Source organism: Stegastes partitus, unplaced genomic scaffold (genome assembly GCF_000690725.1).
Source record: "Stegastes partitus isolate 25-593 unplaced genomic scaffold, Stegastes_partitus-1.0.2 Scaffold2248, whole genome shotgun sequence".
Lineage (NCBI taxonomy): Eukaryota > Metazoa > Chordata > Actinopteri > Pomacentridae > Stegastes > Stegastes partitus.
Window position 1 is genome coordinate 69,068 of NW_007579979.1, and position 25,873 is coordinate 94,940.

The following is a 25,873-nucleotide window of genomic DNA, read 5'->3' on the forward strand; positions in this document are numbered from 1 at the left end:
GAGAAGCTGGAACCAGCAAGTATTTGGCATCTTTACTTAAATAAATAATAATTATCAATTCTCTGTTGAGGGACTAATTGACTGTTTGTTTCTGCTCTAACGCAGTCAGTCAAGCTGGTTAAAGTTTGCAGGCGCAGTGTGTTAATTTAATTAATTTAGTTGACATGCTTGGCTGGTAATGAAATGCAACATAATGCATGTAAATTATCCCAAAAAGGGTCATCCTGTCATGTTTACTGCACCATATCTTGCATCATATATATATTGTAGATGATGCTTACACGTCTGATGTCGTGACTCCTGTTAAACGCTTCTCCTCTTACTGACGTTGTGCAAGAAAACCATATGGTGTATACGGTGTGAGCGCTTTAAGCTCGCAGCATAGTTTATCACAAGATCCCCGGAGGATTCATGTGCTGCACATTAAAGTACATTAAAGCACATTTATTCACCGCAGCTCAAGTCTCGTCCATTATTCATGTAACTTCAATGCATCAGGCCTGCAGTGCATGTAGTGATCAGTCTCAGATATGGAGCACTAATTACATTCCAACTGCTCTTTCATGCCACTGCCAATCAGCCACTCTCTAAAGCTCCTGCTATACACAAAATATAAATCTGACCGAAAGCTGCTTCTGGTTTCTGCTGACGGCGAGCACAATCAGCATTTAGGACATGTGCTTGGAGGGAGAGTGCGTCCGTCGTTTATTGACTTATTTCACAGCGAAGGTGGTCGGGACCACTGGTGCAAAAACTCTGCTGAGTAATGAAACCTGTCAGCGAGTCAAAAAGATCATCAGTAATTACGCTCGCTGAGAAAATGTGGTATTTTTTTTTAAAAGATGTTTTCTTCAAATTACACTAATCTCACCGGAGGGATGTTAAGCAGTGTGAGGCTGTATGCAAATTTATTCATGCGGTGCAGAGGTAAAAGAACACCTGCACTGCTCAAACGAGCTCAGATTTTCCTTGAAACTAACAAACCTCTTCTGTCTCACTGAGATGAAGGCAAATAAACTGCCAAAAACGCTATAAGTAATAACAGACTGTTGTTTTTAAAAAGACCATTTCATTGGCGTTTCCACCCAGTTTGCAGAGTTACAGTGAAGAGAGGCAGGAGATGTGTGGAAAGACAGCAAGAGAATGAAATGCCGTTACTTTGAAAACCTTCAGCGTACTTTTGCAGAGTGATATTTGCACTTCTACTTATTTAAGAAGGCAAAGACTCCCTCAACTACTGCTGATGTTGGCTCAATGCACCGCTGTATCTAAATACAACCTGAAAGGCCCAATGACATGGCTGTAGGGAGGCCAGATGTTGGTTTTCCAAAATAGTCTACAAATGGATGGGAAGACATGGAACAAGCTGGTGGATTTATCAAGCTGTGACTTGTACAGCTGTGAACAAAAGTTGACGTCCATTTGTAAATGACCGTGCGTATCGTGCCAGTCTTGAGTTTCCAATGACTCCTATAACTCGTTTTAAACAATCATGTATTTTGGTTCTTTCATGGATCAATTATTGGTCTTCTGGAAAATTGTCAAAGTCTGCGTCTATATTGGGTTAAATGTCCTTTGACCATTTTAATCTCAACTAGTTTCCGTCCACAAGCTTCTGACTGAATCTTTGACTCCTGGTGCAGTTCAACTAAACTCTGACTCAGACTTGTTCCTTCATCAGTCCACAGGTTCTGGATGGTTCCAGTCAGGACTTTGGGGAGACCAGTCTAGAACCTTCATTCCAGCCTGATGGAACCATTTCTTCACCACTTTGATGTGTTTGGGCTCATTGTCGGGTTGGAACATCAAACTGTGTCCAAGATCAACCTTCTGATGATGGTTTTTGGTTTTCCTGAACAATGTGGAGGTGATCCTCCTTCTTCATTGTTCCATTAACTTTGTGTAAAGCTCCAGATCCACTGGCAGCAGAACAGAACCAGAGCATGATGCTGCCACCTCCATGCTGGATGGTAGGTTTGGTGTTCTTTGGGTTAAAGGCCTCACCTTCCCTCCTACAAACACATTTCGGGCCATTGTGGCCACAATAGCAAAATCTTTGTTCCACCTGACTCCATGTGAGCAGCAGCAGCAGATCGTCATTTTTTTCCAGAAAACATATAATAAATGGATAAAGGAACCGAAATGCATCGTAGTTTTTTTGTGACAAAGATTCATGTGTTTTATTGATTCCATCACAGAAAACTATGATTTAGAGGAATAATTGGAAACTCCAGACTGCCATGGTATACATGGTCTTTGAGATAAAAGATGTTCATATTTCAGATGTTTGTTTCATTGCCACCTGAAAATATATTCATCGTTATCTGTAGCTTTTAGTGGAAATTAGTTGTGGATTGCCGTTGAAGTATTTGTTTTTAAATTGGGTATTTGTTGGAGGGCGTTTTAAAGATGCATTACAGTCTGAACATCACAGGAAACCATATCGTCGTGTGGATTCTATTTTCCGCCAATGTAATGATCAAAACAAAAGTGTCAGAATATGGATTGAAAAACAAGGACGGGGACTACATTTCTCTCAATCCATAAACCAATTCCACAACATCTGCATGAAACTTTGAGGCAGAAATGCGTTTGATGCAGCCGTCTGAAAGGAAAACAAAAGAACCGAGGCGACAGAAGAAGATCATTAATCATCACGGCCGAGTCGAGCAATTTAGTGCGACTCCTCCAGCAGATCCTCCTCCTCGTGGTTTGCTCTCTTATTCTGCCTCTCATCCCACCTTTCTATCAACCATCCAGCCATTAAAAATGTCAGAAACTGGAACTAAGCAGGTGGAAAGTGTTTACATGAGGCAGGTAATTCTCTCCTCCTCGTCATCCCTCGCGGTTTTCGTGTCGGATCGGTGCTACTGCTCTGAACTCACATGTCGGGAACTGCAATTAATATCACTCACAGGGTTGCTTCTCGTGGAGAAACATCTCATTAAAAAGTGTCCACAGTTCTGCTCAGTTTTTTTGATATAAAAGAGATGGAAGAACATGGAGACTGGGAGAGCCTGTGTCTTGTACTGCGACAAGATAAAAGTCAGTTCTTTTGTCAACAAAGCAGTTTTGGTTTTTTTTTTTCCGATTCAAACCCTCTTAATCCTGATGCAATGCCTCCCTTTCCACTGTCACTATACTGTTTTTTTTTTTTTTTAGTTCAAGTGCCAATGTGACTCAATCAGGCAGCAACTACTGACTTATAAATCGATCTCCATTATATACCATTTATCAATTAATAGTCTTAAAAGAGAGTGAGAACATTCTATTTACAGTGATATAAAACTGAGAAAGGTAGAAAATCCTCCTGTTTGGGAAGCTTGAAGCAGGAAATGTTTGTTGATTTAACCTTAATAAATGAAAAAACAAAATCAAAAATCCTCATCTTTTACTTCTTAGAAACTTGTAGACCCCTGAGAGAATAAATATCAGGAGAAAAATCTGAACAATAAACGTAATTCTGAGTAATTTTTACAATTTTCTACTCCAGTTAGCCTCCTGGTACCCTTTATATTCATCTCGTGACCTCCGGCGGGGCTTTCCACCCACAGTTTGGGAACTACCGGCTCAAATGATTAATTAACCGAGGTTGCTGGTGTTTACTATTCCACAAATGGACTGACTAACTGTTACAGCATTAATCATAACATCGACCGGAGGCTGGTGGCAGACTGGCTCTGCCTTCGCCGCTGAAATTGCGTCAACAAACCTCAGACTAGACCTTGTGCCGCTAAATTTCTTTCCGTCATCCGGCTTGTGACGGCCCGAGGATGCAGCAGAGGAAGCTGAGGTACGCTGGACATCAAAGATCCAGCTGGTGAAGGTCAGCTGTTGAGCGTTTGTGGCCACGTCAGCGCTACAACCGGTAGCTCCGAGCGGCTAATGAGGGCAGCCAGGGGTTTTGGATGAGGAGAAAGAACTCCACCTGGGTTCATAAGTGAGTAAATGAGTCTAGAGGGTGGAGGGATGCTGAGATTCACTCCTGAAGCCTCTGGAGGTGAAACACTGACGAACGATGGCGCCCAATCGTGACACCTTGAGCCACCCACTTCTCCTGCAGACTGTAAGGGAGCTCGTCTGCTATAGAAGCTACACCACAAGGTAGGAAGTTAAAGAACCTTCACTGTCAGCAGACGCCTGCAGAGTCAAGGCAGCACGTTTAAGGAACATAATTAAGAGATACTAAAAGGTAGCGCAACATAACAGACCAAATCCAATGCCAATGTTAACATATGAGCATTTTAGGAGAAAATGTTTTATTTATTGTCTAAATTGTCTTATTTTAGTAGAAAACATTTATGAAAACAGCAAAATTTGAAAACAGCATTCTTAATTTTGCAAAAAGGTTTTTCCGCTCACTTGAGATGCTATTTTGATTGTTTTTCTAAACGGACATTAATGAACTTTTCTGAGTAAGTGCTGACGTAGTGAACATTTAACTCATGTGACTTTCTTTTGTTGTCCCTGAAACATGGCTGATTCCACCTGAGATGATAAATAAAACTCCTGAATGAAAACTATTTCTGAAGACGTCTCTCCATTTGTTTCTCTCATAGATCGACAAAGTTTTTATCAGTTTCTTCTTCTTCTTCTAGGTTTTCTAGTGAAATGCAAACAGGTTTGGTTTCCGGCTTCTTGTTGTCCATTAATTAAGTGTAACGTAGCCAAAATATTGTTTATGAGCTCCAAAGCACGTTATTGGGACGTTTATTCATTTCAAATTTGCTTGACGATGATATGGGAACACAGCTCATGTCACTTCATTATACAACAGAAAGAAGACAATTCTGCAGAACACAATGCAGTGACAGGGGGAGGGTCGATGAGCATTTTTTATATTCATAGTAGCATCAGCTGAAGCCACTAACTTCCCTTTTCCACCAATCATGCTACAGTACAAATTCACCAGGAGATTTATCAGCTCAGGCAGGATCTCAGTGTTTCACAGCTCCTGAGGACTTAATATTAACATCAGTCATGAGCAGGAGGAGCGAGTGGCGATTACTTTAATCTGTGCTGTTTGTTGTTTTTGTTTTTTTTTATCTTGCTGCTCCAAAAGGCACCAGCGAGCTGTGGCATCGTTTAATTAAAAGTTGGACAGCGAGGACGACGCTTTACATGGCATCATTATGCAGAAGCAAGCGAGCAAACACATTCACAGATTTCGAGCTTTGCACAAACATACTGTCTGCCGTAAGCGCCCAGATACAGACTGTATAGGCGCCATATTGCATCTTCAAACAGCCAGATCTGTTCTTTCACCTTTTGACTGGTGTCGCCTGTTTTTGCCAAAGCCTGAATCCCACAAAAGTCCCACATGATGCACAACAGGAATCTGGCACCTAAACACACGTGTCCCTCTGTACTTGCTACTCAGACGGTCCAAAATGCACATTTGCATGTTTTCAGTGGACTGTGCAGCCTTGACTTTTAAAAAGAAAGATTCCAACAGTGTGAGGAAAGATGGACCTGAAAGCAACAGCACTTTTCACCAAGATTGTCCAAGAGTTCAAGTTAAACCACTAGCAGTTAAAAAAAGAAAAAGAAAAAAGTCTGATCGACACAAAAAAATGACTCCTTAAACTTCACAGACATTTACAGGATTTTAAGATATCCTGCTAACTAGCAATGAAAACCCCTTTTAGCTGGAGGTAATGAAGACACACATGCACACGCTGGTCTCTGAAATTCAAATTAGCGATGTTTTAGATTGTGGACGTTCAGTTTCCCTCTCGAGATGAAACAACCGGAGACAGGAGAGGCCTCCCAGCTGAGACTGGAGCTTTCACACCCGATAAGCTCCTAAAGCCCAGAGGGGCTGCAGGACTCTGGGCCTCAACGTTCCCGTGTTGCTGCTGCTGTTGCTCCCTGTATCGATTTTTTGGAGCGACCGGGCCGGCCGCCCCTTTCATGCTCCAGCAGCCATCCATCGCAACAACACTAACAATTACACAATAATTACCTCCCCTGCTGCCGCCACGGAGCGGTGCAGGGCGGCTGCTCCGGCCTCTGGAAGTGCTGCACAATTAGCCCTTAACCTCTGACACCATGTTTTCTCTGCACTGTAATGATGGTTCTGCTGCAAGACGTGTCGCAGCTTCTCATGTGTGCACAACTATTATAAGCCTAATCAAATTGTCCCTGTTCCATCCAAACATGTGGGTTTCATCAGCCCTCTGTCAGTCCTTGGACATTTGAAATGGTTCTGTTTTTGACTCCACGATTACACTTTTTTTCTTCACATATACACACAGGGTGCAAGAAAAAGAAAAAAAAAAACCTAATTTAATGATTTATATAAACGATTTAAGTTGGAAATATGATGGACTGGGTTGACATAATAATAAACTTAATATCATTTTAAATCAAATATCTGTGTTGGTTGATTTACCCACAAATTCCAAGCTTTAATATTTAATAAAATCATCTCAGTAATTTTATTCTCTACCTTAAGTTCAGTTGAGACTGGTAATTAAAAATACAGTTAATGTTAGAGGAAAAGCGTATTCTTCTACGTCAATGTTGTTTGCATGAATCTTTTTTCATGAAGATAACTTCTAATGAAATTACAATCAACCAACAAATGCGTTCATTTTTAAAGCATCAAAAGCAAAACATTTTCAAAAATTCAACAAAACTACACATAATGTTGTTTTACAACTGTGAAAATTCATTTTTGCTGTCCGTAAATCAGCTAAAAATGTCATTATTGTACAGATGTTTGCTGTCATTTTCAGTGTTTTTACAGTTTCTGAACATTTCAGTTTGGGGGTTTCGTTTACAGTGCATTGCAGGGTGCCTACATATTCACACCTCCTAAAAAGCATAAACAATAACTAGTGATGACATCACACCAGTCAAGACCCCTGAAGTACAGACCCCAGAGTACATAGTAGTAATTATTACATTACTACATGAGCACTCATGGGTTGAATCAGACTCATCTTTGAACTCAGCTGAACCCCGGCACTGTTTCATGACTGCATCGTTTATGCTGTTACTCTACTGCAGGTACAAAATCTGACCGACATAAACACCTGCAAAAGCACTCAAACCGTTATAGTATTTCCCACTACAGTCCGTGTCTCCAGACCACTTTTAGCCACGATGACACACACATACAAGGTAAAAACAATACCAGCCTCATCGCTGCAGCTGCTACTAAACACAAAACTCTTCACCGTCCTTCCCGTTACCTCCTTGTCCTCCATCGGCCTCTCGGTGCACCGAAGAGCAGCTCGGCGGACGCAGCACCATCTCCCATACGGGTTGCGTAAGAAAACCCGCCCACCATGTGTCACCGCAACACCTACAGACACTGCAGCGTCTAATCACGCCTCCACCGCAGCAGCTACCTGAGCACGGCAGAAATATGCCTCACTTAACCCAATCACCTGCCCCGCATATCATAAACAAATGTTATGCAACAGTCAGAAGTGCAGCAGCTGATGACGGAGATAAACAAAGTTATGGAAGCACTTTGGCAGAGTTACAAAGTCAAAGCAGCGAAACTTGATAGTCTCATAATACACGTTTGCCGTTTAGCCTTTGTGTGTTTTTATGTAACACTGTTCATGTATTTCTTATAATATTCTGACTTTTCTATTAGAAGTTTCAAAATCTATATTTTATATCACATGTTTTGGACTCTAACCTGAAACATATTTGAATGGAATTTGAATTCTAACATCCCTGGTAGGTGTAGAAACACATGCATCCATTTTTTATTTTTTATTTTTTTAAAATTCTCTATTAATTTAATTGGGATTTGTTGTTGTTTGGTGACCGGAAATCTTCACTTTTTCAATATATTCCACCAGTTTTGATACATTTACATGATAATCACAAAACAGATCGATAGAAAAAAAACTCAAAATGCATATCTATCTCCACCTCTCTCACTGTGAAGAGCATCACAGACTGGCACACAAACTGTGTTCGCCCGGTCGGGGGCCCCATCCCATTCAGCTCAGCACGTCCTATCCCATCAGCCCCGGCGGCAGTCACGGATTACTAGACGCACTGAAGCTCAAATCCCATCAGGAGGAGGGAAAAAGCATCTGAGAGGACGTGGCAGACTGAAGAGTCAGCACGAGTTCACCAAATGTCTGTGTTTGCGATTCCAATTCTGACTTTGCCGAAATAAAGATGGAGAAATAAATGTTCTCTCTGGAGGCTGAGTGGCAGGTTCTCTGCACCACATGCTGGCCCGACGCCAACGGGGTCACATTTCTTTGGCACGCACGGTTGTAAACATGTTAGCATGCATTTTTATACCGCGTTCCTGCAGCGAGCCTGAAGGATATTGATCAGTGATCCATTGCAGAAGCCAAACCGATGCAAAAGAAGCACCAGCACTCAAAATATCAGCCACCTGCACACAGCTGCTTTCATAAGTACACACCAGTAACATAGGAACCCACACTGGGACTGACCTGCATCTCCTTGTCTCCATACTTGGACGGGTGTTTGCTGCCCTGGCTCTTCCTGCGCAGCTTCTTCAACTCCGCCTGGCATTTCTCCAAACTCTCCCCTTTGCTCTTGTGCTCCATCTGGTACTTCTTCAGCGCAGCCTGAGGGGGGCAGCACAAAGTCAGCGGGGGCACGGCAGCGTTCGCATATTTTAAACCGGCATGCATTTGTTTTAGATTGACCTGACAAGCTCTTGTTTTTACCGCCTCATTGTTGCAGGACCAGATTGTTTTTTTTGAGTTAGCAGTCACTGGACCAGAGCTAGCCTCGGCCATTTTGGAAAAACCAAATGGATAACCCTCTACAAAATAAACTTACATTTGATGTTAAAAAGTGCCTTCTAATCACAAAAATTTCAATCATTTGTTAAAATCCGGTGCTGTACATCGCCAAAATGCACTACTTGTTTCATTTCCAAATCCATGACAGCACTCGCATATGTCTTCGTTTTGCATTAGAAGTTCAAGTGTCATTTTATTTGCTATATTCTACCCTCGCAATACTTGCTTATTCCTCCAAATTGTGTTATTTTGCCCCAAAATCTCACCAACATTGTTAGCTATGTGTAAAAAAAACTCAAGAAATAACTCCTTAAACTGCACCAACACAGTTTTTTTGTGTGCAGCATTTATGTACACTATTCAAACAACTCGAGAGAGCACGCAAGTCAAATTTAAAGGTGCAGTGCGCAAGATTTCGTGCCGCCTAGTGGTGAGCGTGCAGATTGCAGAAGATGGTTTTGCAACAAGGTGGACTCCATGTTAATTTCAGATGATTAAACATAATGAAATCATAATTATGAGCAGTATATTCCATTTCTGCCAATACATCCCTCTAAATCCTGCACGTTGGACCTTTAAAGCATGAGGTCATTTATGGCTCTGTAGCCCATTTGCATTTGAGTACATCATCATTTTTGACTGTAATATCCAAATGACATTCAGCCAAGAGCCTTCCAAACATGCTGATACGTCCTCTGTCTAAAATTATAAAATGTTTTTGGGACTTATTCCAAACCGCTGATTGCCATAAATGAATTTGTCCACATAAGTCGGTTCTTTTTTTTTTCTGCAAAAGTCCTCATTTCCACAGAATGACTCATAATTCAGAGTAGGAAGTAATTTATATAACTTGCTGCAGTGGTTTGGATGAAAGCTGCTGGAAAATTAAGGAGAGAGTGTGCATTTTGTCTCCAAGCCAGTGGTTTTATGAGAGCGTGGTTCGTACTGTATTTCCCATCACTCGGCTCCCCTGAGAGGCCTCGCTGACGTTAAAGGTGATGTTTTATTCAAGCTCGTGGTGGGTCAGGTACGCCGTTACATAATGAATCTCAATATGATGCCATGCGAATCTCCTCAAGCAGTAATAGCTAACATTAGTGCTCTGAATAATGATAGAAAAAAAATCATTCAATCAATAATTTAAGCTGGAATCTTCTTCACTAAAACTGCAAAAGAGGAGTGGTGCCTCAAAAAAAAAAAAAAAGAATTACATAACTTCCAGCTCGGTACAGATTAAGACTGAACATTTATGGGAAAAACTGCCAGAAATCACCGCCTATAAATGTCTATTTAACATATTAAGTGAAAGTGATAAGTGAAATCCGCCTCCAGCTTTGATCAGTCACTGTAGGTTCTCAGAAGATTTTCTCAATGATTCTTTCTGAAAAGCTGATATCTGCTAACATTACAAATGATAAATAATAAATGCTACGTATGCACACAATTAAAGACACAGACTGGTTTATATTTCTCCATTGTGCAGAATACCACAAAAAAAACTATTTTTCTCATATGTTAACCTGAATTTGGCTGTTTTTTGGTGGGAAATTACAGAAAAAAGGCTACAAAATGCTATAAAACGTGATTATTGTGAGTGACTCTTTTAGCTCTGCTTTGGTCTCCACCAACTTCTGAGAAAAAACAGCTTCTGCCTCCACCAGCTAGTTTCCAAATGTTTCTGTTGATTGTGCGCCGCAGGTTTATCAGCGAAACAGCTGCTTGCTGCCGCAGGAATCAACGTTTATGAGAGTGCTGAGGCTGCAAATACACTGCAAAGCCGAAACAATGAGCTAAAGGAGGCTAAAGGGCTCAGTAAAGGTTTAGCGGTAATTCTCTGGATTTGTCACATAACTCACAGGCTTGTGCAACACACTGTGGCCTTATAAAACACTGGGACTCTGTTTAACTGTGCATCGAGAAGGAATCTCACATTCAGGTAGCGTGCGTCCAGCTCGACCTTCTTCTCCAGCTCCGTGAGCAGCTCGTTGTGGAAAGACTTCAGCTGCGAGAAACACACACACACACACACACACACACACAGACACACAAACAGAAACCTCAAAAACAATGCAACAAACACGCATTAAAACTGAACCTCAATTAATCATACATGCTCAACCGCAGTGGCTCGTTTTGACAAAAAAGGAATGCAGAGCCCGTTTCGGCGTCGTGGCGCAAGAGCGACTCGAAGGGACGTATTTGTGTTGCCTTCGGAAATGCCACACCCAAAAGGATTATGGGAGGATGTGCGGCATGTGAAGTGCATGCCAAGACTATTTGTTGTCTTTGCACGTTCGGCATGTATTTGTGTGTAAACTGAGAGAGCAAAGTTGAACCAGAGGTTGTTTATATACAGCACAGATTACATCCTATGTTGGCTCGTAACGCACGAAAGAAACTTCTTTGCTGCACTTAGTGATCTCTTGTCCTCTTTCTTTCCCAGTTTTCATCTCTGGAATGTTTTGTTCAGCTAGCATCAGCAAGGGGTTAGCTTTAAAAGCAGGCACTTCAGCATTTTAGATTGCATTTTGAAGCGTAAACACAGTCGTATGTATAACAGAAGCTATAATCGTTTGCTGTTCACTGCCTTCTTTTGTATATTGTGCTGTTGTCACTGCTGTGGCTCTTTGACATCCATTATCCAAAAGATCGAGGACAAACAATTTCAAAAATACCCTTTAACATAATTTGCATAAAGACTAAATCCTGGCTGCTCCTTACTTCTTCTCTCGGTTGACTGAACATTTTCTTCTAATGTTGCCACAATTGGCCAATTTTCTCTTTGTCAGATTCAAAGACAGACCTTTGGAGAACTGAAATGAAAACGTTTCTCGGTCTGTAATGGCTGTAATTTACAAATCAGCTCAGTAAACACGTCGTACTTAAGTGAGGATGAGCCGCCGCCTTCAGAAAACTGGAGTACACTAGAAGCTACTCAAGTACGGTAAAGAGTGCGTCTTGCCGAGTATTAAATATAAAATATAGCATCTGATGTGGGAAGTCCAAAACAAAAGCCACCACAATCTGTTTGGTTCCCATCTCACGGCTTAAAAGAAGTGCTGATTTTAGCAACGTCGCCGCCACCAACCACCACCACATGCTCACCATCTCCTCGAGCTGGATCTGGATCTGTCTGTGCACTTCAGCCATCTGAAAGAGCACCTCCCCTGCAGAGAGAAGACAAAGAGAAGAGAGACAATAAACAAAAAGAGGGAGGGGAGAGAGAAGAGAGAGTGATATTAAATCTATGAGAGCTACATACATCGTGCAAAAAAAAATCAAAAATCAAAAAACAGACCATGCAGCCACACGGAACACATGAGAGACAAGGGTATGGTGTCGACGGGAGCGATGGACAGGATGAAACATCTGCCATGATGCTGACGTAGCAGACGAAACGCAAACCAGTGACCGAAACAAAAGAACACTACAGAAATATGCAGCACAGACTTAATGAATGAAAAAAAACCAAAAAACTAAAGAGTTACTCAAGAATCCTAGTGTTAAAATCTACTCAGAGGTTTTCCAGAGGTTCAACCAAGAGCTTGCAACACTACTTTGCATTAAGACATACGTTGTACTACAGCATAACAGGGGGAAAACACCAAAGAAAGCAGAACCCAGAAAGAAAATCAGAAGCTAGAAAACCAAAAGAGAAAGGAAAAAAAAGAAAAAAAAGAAAAAACACAAGATAAGTAGAAAGTAAAAGGATGATTCATGCAGCCAGGGAGGTGCGTGTTGTTTTAAGATACCTACATGCTGCCTCTTCTGAATATGCAATGCATTGTAAAAAAAGGAACAAAAAGATCTAGTTTGAGCAAAGAACAGAGGGAGAGAGACCTGGAGAGACAGTGACAGATCAAACTACCCCAAGAAAAATGAGACACACGACAGGTTTTCACACAGAAAAACACTCAGACAGGAAGTTAGTCAGGCCCTCCACTGGTTTACACTGAACCACTACGAGAGCCCAAACAATACTGGATTTTTCAAATTGGTATAAAAAAAAAAAAAAAAAGCAAATAATACCTATATCAACAATTTCATGTAATTCTGAATATTCCATTCTTTAACATCAGTATAATATCAACAACCATTTCTGATGTGATGCGTCAAACTTCTGAGATTATTTTTACACTTTTTCCTGACAAATCGAATAAAAAAAGTATTTTAATTGTTCAGTTTATTACTTGAACATCTGCCTCGAAAATCCAGTATCAGCCGAACTCTACAGCTGAAAATGAAACCTCACCATCAAAGATAGCAGGAAAATCAATATATTATGAAAATTACAGAGCAAATCTGTGAAATATTACATTACAACAATTTTAACTTGTATATGAAATACAAAAGTGTACAACTTAATCTAAACTTCATTTAAGAAGATAAGGTTCAGTTATGCATAAAAACACAGATTGTAAAACATGTTCTATTGCATGTCTATCAATATATTTGGCAATGCTAGACAGTGCGTTTGTTGTAAGCTTATATAACGACATAATATTCATATCATAAACTGGTAAGTAGGCCCTGGCACACGTCTGAGAACACCCCCAGTAACACATCCTACAGCTGCAGACCCAATTTGTTCCAAATGAGCCCACTTATATATGCTAACGACACCCATCCGGCTCCTGTATAATGTATGCTGACATCAGATAATGTATATCTGCTGCAGCGCTGACGTGAAGGAAACGCGAGCGTGGGTGGGTGTTTGTGGACCTGTGGACGCTGGACGGTGGGGACGCCGAGAGTGGGCTGGGATTAATGGGCTTAATGGAAGTGCTGCGGTCATGCAGATGAGACTCAGCTGGAGGCGAAGGGGATTTAGGAAAGGTCGGAGCAGGAGGTGGGGCAGAGGTGGAAGAAAAAAACAAGTGTATATTTACTCAAGAAGTGGACTCGAGTCCAGCTCTGAAGTGCTGGTGCTTAACTTGAGCATCTCCTCACATGCGTTTCAGATTGATGGATGTTTCTCGCGCTGCTTCATCCTCGCAGCTAAATCTGCACGCCTCGGGTTTACCGATCAATGGGTTGGTCGATATACTTTCATTTGACCAAATTTTTCATTGGTTGGAAAAAGCTCCAGTGTTGCTTTCATAAGGAGAAAAGCTCTCCATCAACATCCATCCAGGATTCATCGGTTATTTTTGGCAGCAAGAGGAACAGGCTGCCTGTGGACACCCCGGCGTTTTCACAACTTTGAACTGGCTCAGTTTAAAGACGACTGCTGGGTTTAACTTATTTAACATTTTCCAAGTCGGCTCAAAACTAACTGCTAGCATTGCAAAGTATTCGTCGGTGTGTCTGCGTTTTGGATGAACATAAAGTCAAGTTTTCATATCACAGCTCAACAACCAACAGGGCGGAGATTTAAAAAAAAAAAAGAAAAGGCAGCCGACTTGATATAGTTCTCTTTTTAAATGGTGATTTCAGTACCAAAAAAAAAAACAACAGACAGAATCTACAGACAACATGTCAATTTTTATTCTCCGCAATGAATCGATTGGTTAAAGAGTAGTAATGACTTCAGTTTACCAATGTTTTCTTTGTTTTAGAGACGTATTCGCAGCAGCAAACCGCACTCCTCTCGATACGTAACCTTCCAAAGATATCACACATGCATACGGGGGAAATCTGGGTTCGGAAATATCTTCTGGACCCGAGCGCGCAGGAAAAACACACAGCAGTTTTTGTCCCGAGCCTACTTTACAGCCACCCATCTGCTTATGAAAATGCATCGACAGGCCATAACACCGTGGAAGTGTTTGACTGCAGCAGGACAGGGCATTAGGGGCAGCGAGGCAGATAAATGCACCGGCGTGTACTTTCAAACTCTCCTTTGATTCTTGGAGGGCACCCAACACACACTTCCATCCCATCCATTAATAAACAGCCACTGGCCATCGACAAGCTCCGGCAACTGGGCTGAACTCAAGCACCTCATTCTCTCACACACAATTATACTGATGCTGATCCCAGCCAGAGGGAAACCAGAACACTGCATCTTATAAAAAAAAACAACACATTAAACAGAGAGCAGAATTAACAGGCTGTTAGTTTCCACATTACAACAAAATATCAGCAGGCTGGAGCTCTTTCAGATAACGTTTTTCTTTGTTTATCTATTTACTCGTGTTAATTTTATGTGTATTGTTTTCATTTTGGCTCATTTTAGTGTATTTTCCTCCAAATGTGTTTCCATTCATCCTGTAGATATTCTGCACATATCTCAGCGTTCATACTGTTGATACTATTTATTGCATTTACACTTGAACATTTATTCATTTCATATTGTATTGACAGCTTAATATTCATATACTTAGTGTGTCCATGTCACACTGTAAAACACAATGTAATGCACTATACTGCTTCTTTTGCACTTCTGTTGAAGCACTTGTACACTCTGCAATGACAAGAAAGATTAATCTAATTTAGTGTAATCTCATATACGAGCTAAATAAATTGTCCAAATTGAATTATGCTTCAAATATTTATAGCAAGGGACTCAGGGGTGCGTACAGGCCACCTTTGAATCCCTTCTTTTTACGGTTTTAATTTGATTTACTCGCTAAAATCTCTCTAAATAGCATTTTCTTGCTTCCATAACCCAAATCTGAGGGTCAGACTTGAAAAGAAATGTTGACAAGTTCAACCGGAGTTTCATAATTTTCCTCAACTAATTAGGTTAAATCAGCAAATCTGTATTTTCTTGAGGAGTTCCCCTGGGTCTTGTCTCGGGTTACATAAAGGTTCACCAAATCCCCAGATCCGTGAGCTTTCAAAAGGATTGTGCAGCCTCATTGAAGCAAAAAATTGCTTTGACCTTTCCGTGGGATATTTTGTGGAAAACTTACACCAACTACAGCGGATACAACAGCAAAGATATATCGACGTCATCATCTATGTTGTGTCTGATCTGTACGGATATTAAATGAAAGTAATGCAGAAGAAGAGGCTCGTTGTAATTTAAAACTGGCATTACAGGTTATCCAAAAGAGAGCCACTCAACTTGTTTACAATCTTCTCAGGAGTTTCGGCAGCGCATGTAGCAGAGCATGCAGCACAGACAGTGGTGCAGAGCTAAGAGGCGTCTTCACACACTTTATAACTTCAAAGTAGTTTACAACAATTTTTTAGCTTTTAACAGCTTAGAAATGTAGGAAATAGCATCTATTTATATGTTTTCGAATTCAAGAAACTTCTGAAAGCAAACTTTTGCCCTTAAACACAAACACACAGTGACCCTAATTGATCAAAGTCCTCCTTTTGGTGACCTTACACTCCCACCACAAATCAGCTACTGTACAGAGTGAAAGAAAGAAACCGAGAGAGAGAGACATCAATTCTCATCTCTGCTCCGTCTTCACCCCACTTACTCATTCCTCCTCAGCCAATATAAAGCCTTTCAGCTGGGAATGAAACACAGCCGCAGGATTAACTGCACCTCACACTGTGCTCGCATCCATAAAATGCAGCCCCGGTCATTATTTCAGGCTTTTATAACAGATGTGTTCATCTATAGAGTAATTAAAGGTAGACTTCATTGATCCCTGAGGGGAGGCAGCCTTCACTCCCGTCCTCCTCCTCAGGCAGGTCAGAGTTCAGCTCCACAACAACTCTGAGAGCTTCAGTGTCTCTTCACTTCACACTCCAGTTGAGCAGATGGTGAATCAGAGGTCACCCCGCCACCAGCTGCTGCAGCCAATAAAATACGCTGGTTTGATTTTTTTATTTTTTATGCTTCTGAAGGGTAGTTCTGGTTGATTACAACTTGGAGCTTATTTTATAGTCTTCAGAGTAGTTGCTACAGTGAACTTTGACAGTGCAAAACACGCTGTTATGCATGCACATCTACTTTAATGGCAATAAATGGAACCAGGAGGTTGTGATGTAATGTATGTTTGTGATCCCAGCCAGAGGGAAACCAGAACACTGCATTTTATTAAAATGAGCGCAGAATTAACAGGATATTAGTGTCCAGATTATAACAAAACATCTGCATGTTGTTTGAGATAACATTAATGTTAATTTTGTTTGTATTATTTTCATTTTGGCTCCTTTTTTTTTTTTTCCCCCTGAAATATCTCAGAATGGGGCTGCAGGGTGGCACAGGTGGTTAGCACCGTTGCCTCGCAGCAAGAAGGTCGCCGGTTCGCGTCCCGGTGGGGGCACCGGAATCTTTCTGCGTGGAGTCTCCATGTTCTCCCCGTGCAGCGTGGGTTCTCTCCGGGTTCTCCGGCTTCCTCCCACAGTCCAGAAACATGCTGAGGTTAATTGGTGATTGTAAATTGTCCGTAGGTGTGAATGTGAGTGTGCTTGGTTGTCTGTCTCTAAGTGTAGCCCTGTGATAGACTGGTTACCTGTCCAGGTGAACCTGCCTTCACCCTGAGTCAGCTGGGATAGACTCCAGCCCCCCACGACCCTAGTGAGGATTAAGCGGTGTATAGATGATGGATGGATATCTCAGAATACAATTTCTTTCCAGTAGTTTGGCTGATTACAACTCAATGTTTAAAGTCCTCACCAGAGCAACAGCTGAAATCTGGGAAAACAGTGATGCTGCTCTAATGAAGTTAGACAGTGCAAAATGAAAAACTATGAATGCACATCTACTTTAATGGCAAAAAAAATCAGCCCATGAGGTTATGAGGTTTGTGCAGGTTTGTTTAAAACTTGCTTTCAGAGATCTGTTTAAGTCACAATGCCATCGTTACCAGTGATCATGAAGGACAATACGAGTGAATCATCCTTTAAAATCCCAACTACCGACATACAAACTGTTGCAAAGAGCCAACAGGTCGCACCACATTGGTCCATATCAGTATCTTGCACCTGGAAGATCCCCAAATTCCTGGATGTTCTTGTTTCAACTGCACCCATCTAATCCAAAATCTCCCCACCTTGCATTGTGAAATGTCGGACTTCTACCCGCCAGGAGTAAGCTGCTTACTGTTAATCACAGCAGATCACAACATCTGAGGCTTAAAGGGGACCAAAGCACATTGTTGTCCGCACTCGACACACACACACACACACACACACACGGGTCCGGATCAATTAAAGAATGCACAATTGCTGCTTTTGTTTACCAAAGCATCCCCACACCTCCCAGTTAGGCTCAAATTATTTCTCTCTCATGGCCTGACATTGCTATTTCATGCAAAAAAACAAAACAAAATTGGAAACACTGGATGGGATTTTAATTGAATGCACGGCCACTTCATTTGGTAAACTAGTTATTGTTTGTGTAATACTCAAAAGATCCATTGTTTCACGGTTTACGGCGCACGCGGGGAGAAAATAAGCACCTACGAGTAAGAGCAGCTTCCAAAATACAGCTCACAGAGTTGCATTTAATGACTCGCGTTTCGACACCGACAAACCGAACCCGGGTAAAGTTCTCTCCAGAAAAATCCTCACAATTCACATAACACCCGAACAAACCACACTTGCAGCATACATGCAAGCGTGTGTGTATATGTTCTGGCTGCAGGGCGGGAACGAGCCCATTATTCAGCGAGGCTAACCAAAGGGCAGCGCTAACATCTGGGTTTATTACCCAGCTACTTTCCATGCAGCTCCCGGGCTCAAAGGAGAGCGAGCCGCAGTTAATGGCCACATGAAGGAAGGTGTTTTATGTAGTGTGCATCTCTGCAGGGACTGTATTATAGGAGCCTGAAAGCAAACAAGCAGCTCTAATCCCCAGAAAGCTGCAGTGGAGGGAGTACAAGGTGCTGCAGAGAGATTTGTCCTCCTCAAAGCCGCATGATTGACACCGTTATTGTTGTGCTCTTCTGGGTCTTTAATTTTCGCTAAACACCGACTGCATCTGTGTGCACACAAACACCCTCAAGGACGCGCATTTACACACAAGTAGACACAATGCCTCATTAGCATTTACATTTTAAGCATCTACTCGACTAGTCAACAGTTTATCAACGTTTTGTACATCTGCAGTCCAGCATGACGGAAAATAATCCTGAATTGTACTGGCAGTAATACAGAAGCTCATATATTTAAGCCTGTCGTCGTGCTCCGTCTTATGAATGACAATAATCCTGGAGGCCTGGTGACGCAAGTCTCGCCGTGTCATGTTTGATATCTTTACTTCTGCACCACTGAGAAGAAAAATTATTCTTTTTAAAAAGGAATCAAGCTGCAGAAGATCGATCGGAGTGACTGGCTATACATAATCATTACATGGCGGCTGAATGAAGACTGATCATCTGCGAGAAGACGCGAGCTGCTGGATGGAGACAGACAGAGATAGAACCCGATCGCTTTTTATGTTTTGACAAACGCACACAAACCCTCGCGGGTCAATACGATCCCTGGCATCTAACTCATCATTTCTGGCCTCTAATTGGGTACCACGGCGAGAAAGCAACGAGTAAAGATTTTTGTTTTTAAACTGTTTTCTGTAAGCGATCCATCACCTGGTGCGTCCCTGTCGCTGTTTGTCTCTGCGGAGTTTGCACAGGCTGTAATTTGAATTTCAGGCTTGCAAAACACAAAAAGAGGCTTTGTTTAAAAAGCATGACAGCCAAATGACACCATGTTTGATTTTGATATGCACAAACTGGGAAAACCAAAACTTTTACTCCTACAAAAAAAAAAAAAAGGGACAGTTTGTGTAAAGTTTGGTGCACGTCAGCTGATTTGATTCTGCAGCGCCGCCGATCGGAGCCTGTATTCTTCACATTATCAGCATCATTAAGTCACCGTTTGGCTGAATCCTCGCATCAAGGACAATGCGACGCCTCAAGGACATTTCACAGAGTCCAGCTCATTATTAAAGCTACATTACCGCCCGACTACACCGGAATTGAACGCTGCACAATCCCTCACTGATCTCTTTTCTGGAGCTTGACTGGCACTCAAAGACGTGCAGCCTACTGTTGACAGGCGGGCTTGTTTGAAAGCGCTGATGGATGCAGAGAGAAAGGTGGTGCAGGTTGTAGTAATAAATGGCGGGTGGGGCCGATCAAAGCGGCGGTTCTCGGGCCCGCACGCTCTGCTGGCAGCGAGGTGTTTGGCTGTGTGAAGGCTGCTAATGAGGCGGGAACACGCCGCTCGTCCCTCTCTCTTCATTATGCGCCTCTTCCTCTCGTTTCTCGCCACCTGGGTTGACGCGAGGACAAGGACTTTCTTAAAGGGCACAGACAGTAAGAGGAAGCTAAATTGGTAGCGCGGCGCTGCTCGGATGACGTACGAACAGACGAAGGACGGCTCTGTCCCCCGTCACTGATCGGTCACTTGGGTTTTGGTAATTAAATAGTAAGTTGACCCAAGACAGGAATTAAAATACACGACAGGTTGGAGAAAAAAGGTCAGTGTCCTAGTGGGACTCATAGACGCAGGATTCAATTCCGCTCTATCGCGACTGTAGTTGGACCCTTGAGGGGTAAAAAAATGCCCCTCTGTTTGCCTAAGCAAGGCTCCATCTACAGGATTACATTTAAAACTGCACAACTTGTGCTACGTTTGCACCAAACATCGCCACCGCCCTGGAGTTCTAGCACCCGAAAACAGAGACTTCAAACGCTGCTGACCCTGTTCTAGTTTGGAAATTCTGAGACATCATATTCAGGACAGGAAGAAGCCATGATGGCTGTTTTGAGTTGAAATTCAACATAGATAATGAATTACAGGCGTTGCCGACCTTGTTGTCTCCGCTAGCAGCTGTTGGTGCAGTTTAAGAAATCTCTCAACTAACCCTCTGCATCATGACAACACCTGTACCTGCATGAGATTACTGAGACGGTGCTAAAACACCTGTCTGGACAGAGATCTTCTTCGTTTTTTAACATGCTGCTTTAAAATTTAAACACATTAGTGCGGATGAGTGGTTGGCCAAACTGCCCGTCTAATTTATTCAACTGCCCCTCTGGCTGCCCAAATGTCCCTCTAGTCTGGTCCAGCTTCATCCAAAAGCACCTCATTAGCAAGTAATGGCTACTTTTATGGTTGATTAGTCTTGTTTTGGTCTATAAAACATCAGAAAACGGAGAAAACATCACATCAAATGTCTTGTTTGTCCACCACTCAAAGATATTCAGTGTACTGTCACAGAGGAAGGAGGGAAAAAAACAGAAAATATGAATATTTAAGGAGCGGTAATAAGAGAACTTGTAATGAGAAAAATACTCAAACCGATTTGTTGATCAGAATAATTGGAATTTTACAGTTAACAACAGCAACAAAAAACAAACAAAGCATCTGATCATTCTTCTAGAGAAGAGTCTCCACGCTGTCAAACCACAAAAGCCTCCAACTGAACACGAGGCTTATTCAAGGGCTGCAGCTAAACATTTATTCTCTGGATCATCCTCAAAAATGTGAGGAAAGAGATGAAAATGTTAATCAGTGTTTCCAAAAGAACAAAGCGTTGTCTTGTTTTATCCACAAGCCAAATATATTCAGTTATCGAGCAGGAAAGAAACCAGATAAAATCACATTTAAGAAACTAATTAGAGAATTTAGGACTTTTTTTCTCTCGCAAAATATTTTTAAAAAGAGTTGCCTGTAATTCAACAGCTGACAAACTAATGGACGAAGCACTGCAGCTTCAGGCAAACATGAATCGTAATCTTGCAAAAGGAAAAGATGTATTTTTGCACCTTCGCTTGCAACATTTGTGCACACTTCTGCACAGAAACACACACTTTAACAGTTTCCCTGCAGCTGACATGACACCACTGAACATGCAGATGAAGACAACCTCTCCGCTCTAGAAGCTCAGTCATCCCGTACAGCGTTATATAACTCAGTGAAGACCAAACTCCACCAGCATCCTTTAGTTCTGACTTTGTACACAGACTTGTAGTCAACTGATGATTCAAAATGCACCAATCAATCTTTTTAAAGTTGGACACGAGCTCGCCGGTAGCCGCTCCCGGTGGGATGATGTGCGTGGGAGCGGGAGAACTTTCGCATTGTGAGACAGTACGATGACAAGGCAGTGGAAGAAGGAGAGAAAATGCTTTGAAAGAGTGCTCTCGCTGCAGTTTCCCCCTCCACGCAGAATGAATGCCGGCTGAATTTAGATTGGGGTTGAAGCTCGGGGGAAATTCAGCCTGTGCTGGCTCAGAAAAATGAGGGTTGTGGCGAGGTCACTAGTTTTTCCTTAAACTGAGCAGCGTCAGATTTCAAGCTGTTGCAGAGACAACAGAAGCCAATATTGTGGAAGAATTTCCCTGAGAGATGCTCGGTGACTCACCAACACAATAAGTATCTTCTCAGCGCCACAAAGAACGTTGTTTTTATTATTGCTTCTCTTTTCTCCGGCTTCAAGGGGCCACTGCTCATATTTCTGCCGCCGCCGTCCAGCTGTGCAGCGCAAGAGGTGATTCAAACCACTTCTCCCTCGAATGGAGGGTAATTATTTGAGAGACAAATGAGGAGAAAATTACACACTAAAATCCGCTGATGAATATTGAAACCCCAGGAAGGAAATTTTAGCTTTTTGACCCGTCAGAATTACATTCTCCCCCGCCGCTTCCTAATCGAGTCTATGGTATCACTGATTCTATCTGAGCCTTGTTCCCATTTGTGAAAGGCGACTATCCTTTAACAGCGTGTCAGATGAAGTGGAGGAACATGCCTTGAAGGCCAACACACTCCTCTAAAATCGTGTTGCAATGAATTAATTAACCAAAGGGTAATTGTTTCCCGGACCTCAAATTTGGCCGTCCAAATTAACCTAAAATTGTTTTAATGAGATGGATGTTATGCTACAGCGTGTTCAGCCCACGGCAACGAGAATATATGAGAGGAAGGCGAGCGGTAGAGGAATGGGAACAAAATGGGAGCAGAAAATACGTAGACACGCTACGCTAATTTACTCATCGTCACCCCTGGTGGGAAATATCGAGCAGGACGCTTGGCGTTATAACAATAACCTGAGAATTCAATAACAGGTATTAAGAATGTTAACAAGTATTATATAAGTATTTATATTTATATATTTATATTAGTAATATAAATTGAATTTCCCTTCTGGGATAAATAAAGTATTTTTCATTTCATTCAAGTAACGATAAGATACAAAAAGCCAAGAATACAAAACTCCTGCTAAAAGGCAGATTTAAAGTCAAATTTTTACTTTTGAGACCACTCATTTATGGACCAGTTTGGAATTGTTTGGAGTGAAAATCCATTTAAGCAGATCTTTTCTTAGGCAAATCTGCTGTTTGATGTAATACGTTGTCAAAAACAAACCTTTAACCGTTTTTTTACGATAATTTTTTTCAACAATTGGCTGTTATTTATTTGCTATTTCATTAAATTATAGATAATATATAGTGAAATCACGGAGAAGTAGTACTCATGTATACGTTAACCCTGAAAAACGGGTCAAAACTTTAAATAATGTTCACATCAAAAGCTGTTACAACATCATTAAATAATCAGTTAAAAAATATATTTTTAACAGATAGTTCTATTATTTTTTACGGTTTCTAATGTTACGGTTTTCTACCATCTCTTGTTTTTTCAGCACCCTTACTGCCAGACTTTCATTTATATTTATTTACAGAATAGTTTGTTGTTGTTGTTTTTTGACACCTTGAGCTCCTTGTCGTGTTCCTCGAGCCACTCCAAGTACTTTTTGCAGAGCGGTGGGATGCACCGTCCTGCTGGAGGAAGCTGTTGGAGCTGCAGAGTCCCCAAGTCCTTGTCTTCATCTGCAACAAGGTTTGTTCAGGTGGCTTGTGTCAACATAACACCCACAAGAATACAAGGACCGCGGGTTTCCCAACGCAACATCGCTTTAGACAATGTTCTTCTCTTCACCGGTCTCTCTTTTCCATTTGTGCCTGATTGGTGTCTAATTTTGAGCCGTTTTCCTGTTTAATCTCTTTGTTCCTCCACAACTCGCCCTTGCTGCCGCCTATCTGGGCCACAACACACTTGAAAAATCTCAGTGAGGCTTTTCTTGATTAGTTATAAGGGTTTAATTAAATTTTAAAAACCCTCTCATGAATATAAACCCTCATTTTTGTCCGACTGCGCAGACACTCTCCAGACTTCACAAGTGTTGGGAATGAAAATCAACAGCCTTCGACGTTAAAGACACGACAGGTGGCGGTTTATAAGCTGAATAAAATGCTCGTTTGGATGTAATTTGAAATCAATTCTCGCTACAGATTACATAAAGCAGAGCCAAATGGATGCTTCTCTTCAGGTTTGTGTGCCGGAGCTCAGAGCCGAGCGAATCCCACCTCTGCCCAGCGTTGCATTTGAATGCTGGAGCCCTTATATGGTCAGAGAGGGGAACCGGAACTGCAGGAGCTTCCTATTTTTTATTTTTTTCTCCTCACAGCCATGCCCATATTTAGTATACGGAAGAAAGACAATCTCATTTGCAGCCGTACTGACATCACAGCGACGAACCATTTTTGGGCTGCGTATCGAGCGTCGTACTCCGTCTCTCCTCCTCCTTCGGAGCGGCTCCAGTCGAGGCGTTTCGTTTGGTCTATTTTTAGACGAATGTGTGCAGAGTCGGCGTGTTCTCCCAGGGCTGCCTGAGCTCCCACATCAATGCGGGGGCGTTCGCAGACACCGAGTAGTGAAAGCGGAGAGGATGAGTGGGATGACACTCCACTCTGCAGTCATGGAGCATCTTGGCTGCGTACGAGGGGAGTCATGCAGCAGAGCGGTCGTTCAAACTCTGACAGCAGCGTGAAAATTTCAAAAAAAATAACTGAATGAAACGCGTCGACGCATCACGTCCTCTTCCTGTGCCGGTTTCTCGGGGCCGCTTGGTATCAGCTGTGCAGAGCGATGAACAACGCAGCTCGGCAATGAGTGTCCCCACGAGGAGATGAGTCAGTTTATTTAGGGCGACGAAAGTGGATAATAATCATGTAATGTGTTTTTTTTTTTTCCCTCTTTTTCCTAATTACTCAGTTTGAGTGCTGCCTGCTCTGGCATCTGACGCTTCGACAATAAATGTGTATTTTTGTTCAGAAGCTGAAATCTACCATTAAACTGTCTCTGCTGCCGCTTTTCTTAAGTGACGCACCGACCTGCCAAAGCGTTACAGCTAAAATTACAAGCTTTTAAAAAGAGCGCACATCTGTGTGTAATCGCTTCCTTTGCAGTTTGCCTCATTCACATAATTGTGATACTGATAACTGGAGCTGAAACACAAAGGGTTGGGCCCGAATATGAATTGAATTGTCAGACAACTGGGAAGCTGTTACGAAACATGCACTTAGACGGAGCTGTTTGAATTTTTAAAATGGCTATTCATGGGAGAAGTCTGGAAAGTGCGCAGCTTCCATCTCTGCATCATCAAAAATCCACGTTTAAACCGGCCTCGTCTCTACAATACAAAAGAAACAGGAGCTCAAAACCCAGGAAATTAATCCCAAATAATGTCCGCAAACATTCAGCTGCTTCATGGAAACAGAAAGAGAATTTAAATGCTTTTGTAATTGTGTAACAGCAGCGGATGCATCTGCACATTTGAACTGGCGCGATATCAAGCTTTCACCTCGGATTTATGATGAACTGCAACCTGCGTCTGCCTCCTACACATTTCTGCACCAAACATTACAACAATGGCCAAGATAAGCCCATAAGAAGCAGAATCTATTAGAATAATCTGCATCTGACTCATTAAAACCTAAACAACACCTAATCCTAAACTCCATGGATCCTTAGGTTCACGTCCTCGTGCCTTAAAGACGGTATAATTTGATCATTTGCTCATGAATACGAGGGAGATGAGTCTAGTTGCATCGAAAAGCAACAACCGCCGCCTTTCTGAAAAGCTTGATTTTACGTCCACTCATTCACATGACAGCACAAGGTCGTCTACGTACGTATCCATTATCAGAACCACAACTTCCACTGTTGTGGTTTCTGTTGAGGATTCAATATCACACCTGGAGGCTCACATACCTCTACACACAAAAAGAGATGCTTCACGTGCCTCCACAGCTATGTTCACTATGTGCACTCATGCTGAACGGAAAACTGAACTGCAACACACCTACAAACTCAGTCACGTACTACAGACTCTAAAGATCAGACTACGCAAAACTGAGCATCAGAATTTTACGTTAACACCTGATAAGCTGTGAACACAGGCCACATGTCTTTGAAAT

The 25,873-nt window shown here is 42.0% G+C and overlaps 1 protein-coding gene across 1 annotated transcript in view; it reads right to left on the bottom strand.

Moving 5' to 3' along the window:
* The window catches only part of LOC103374443 (brain-specific angiogenesis inhibitor 1-associated protein 2-like), an 84,756-nt gene that overhangs the window by 25,797 nt on the left and 33,086 nt on the right, over positions 1-25,873 (bottom strand). Inside the window, exons 4-7 of the mRNA XM_008304535.1 lie at positions 12,513-12,524; positions 11,862-11,923; positions 10,687-10,758; positions 8,439-8,576 (exon numbers count right to left, since the gene is read on the bottom strand). Of these exons, the coding sequence (XP_008302757.1) occupies positions 8,439-8,576; positions 10,687-10,758; positions 11,862-11,923; positions 12,513-12,524 (284 nt within the window). The remainder of the gene's footprint in view (positions 1-8,438; positions 8,577-10,686; positions 10,759-11,861; positions 11,924-12,512; positions 12,525-25,873) is intronic.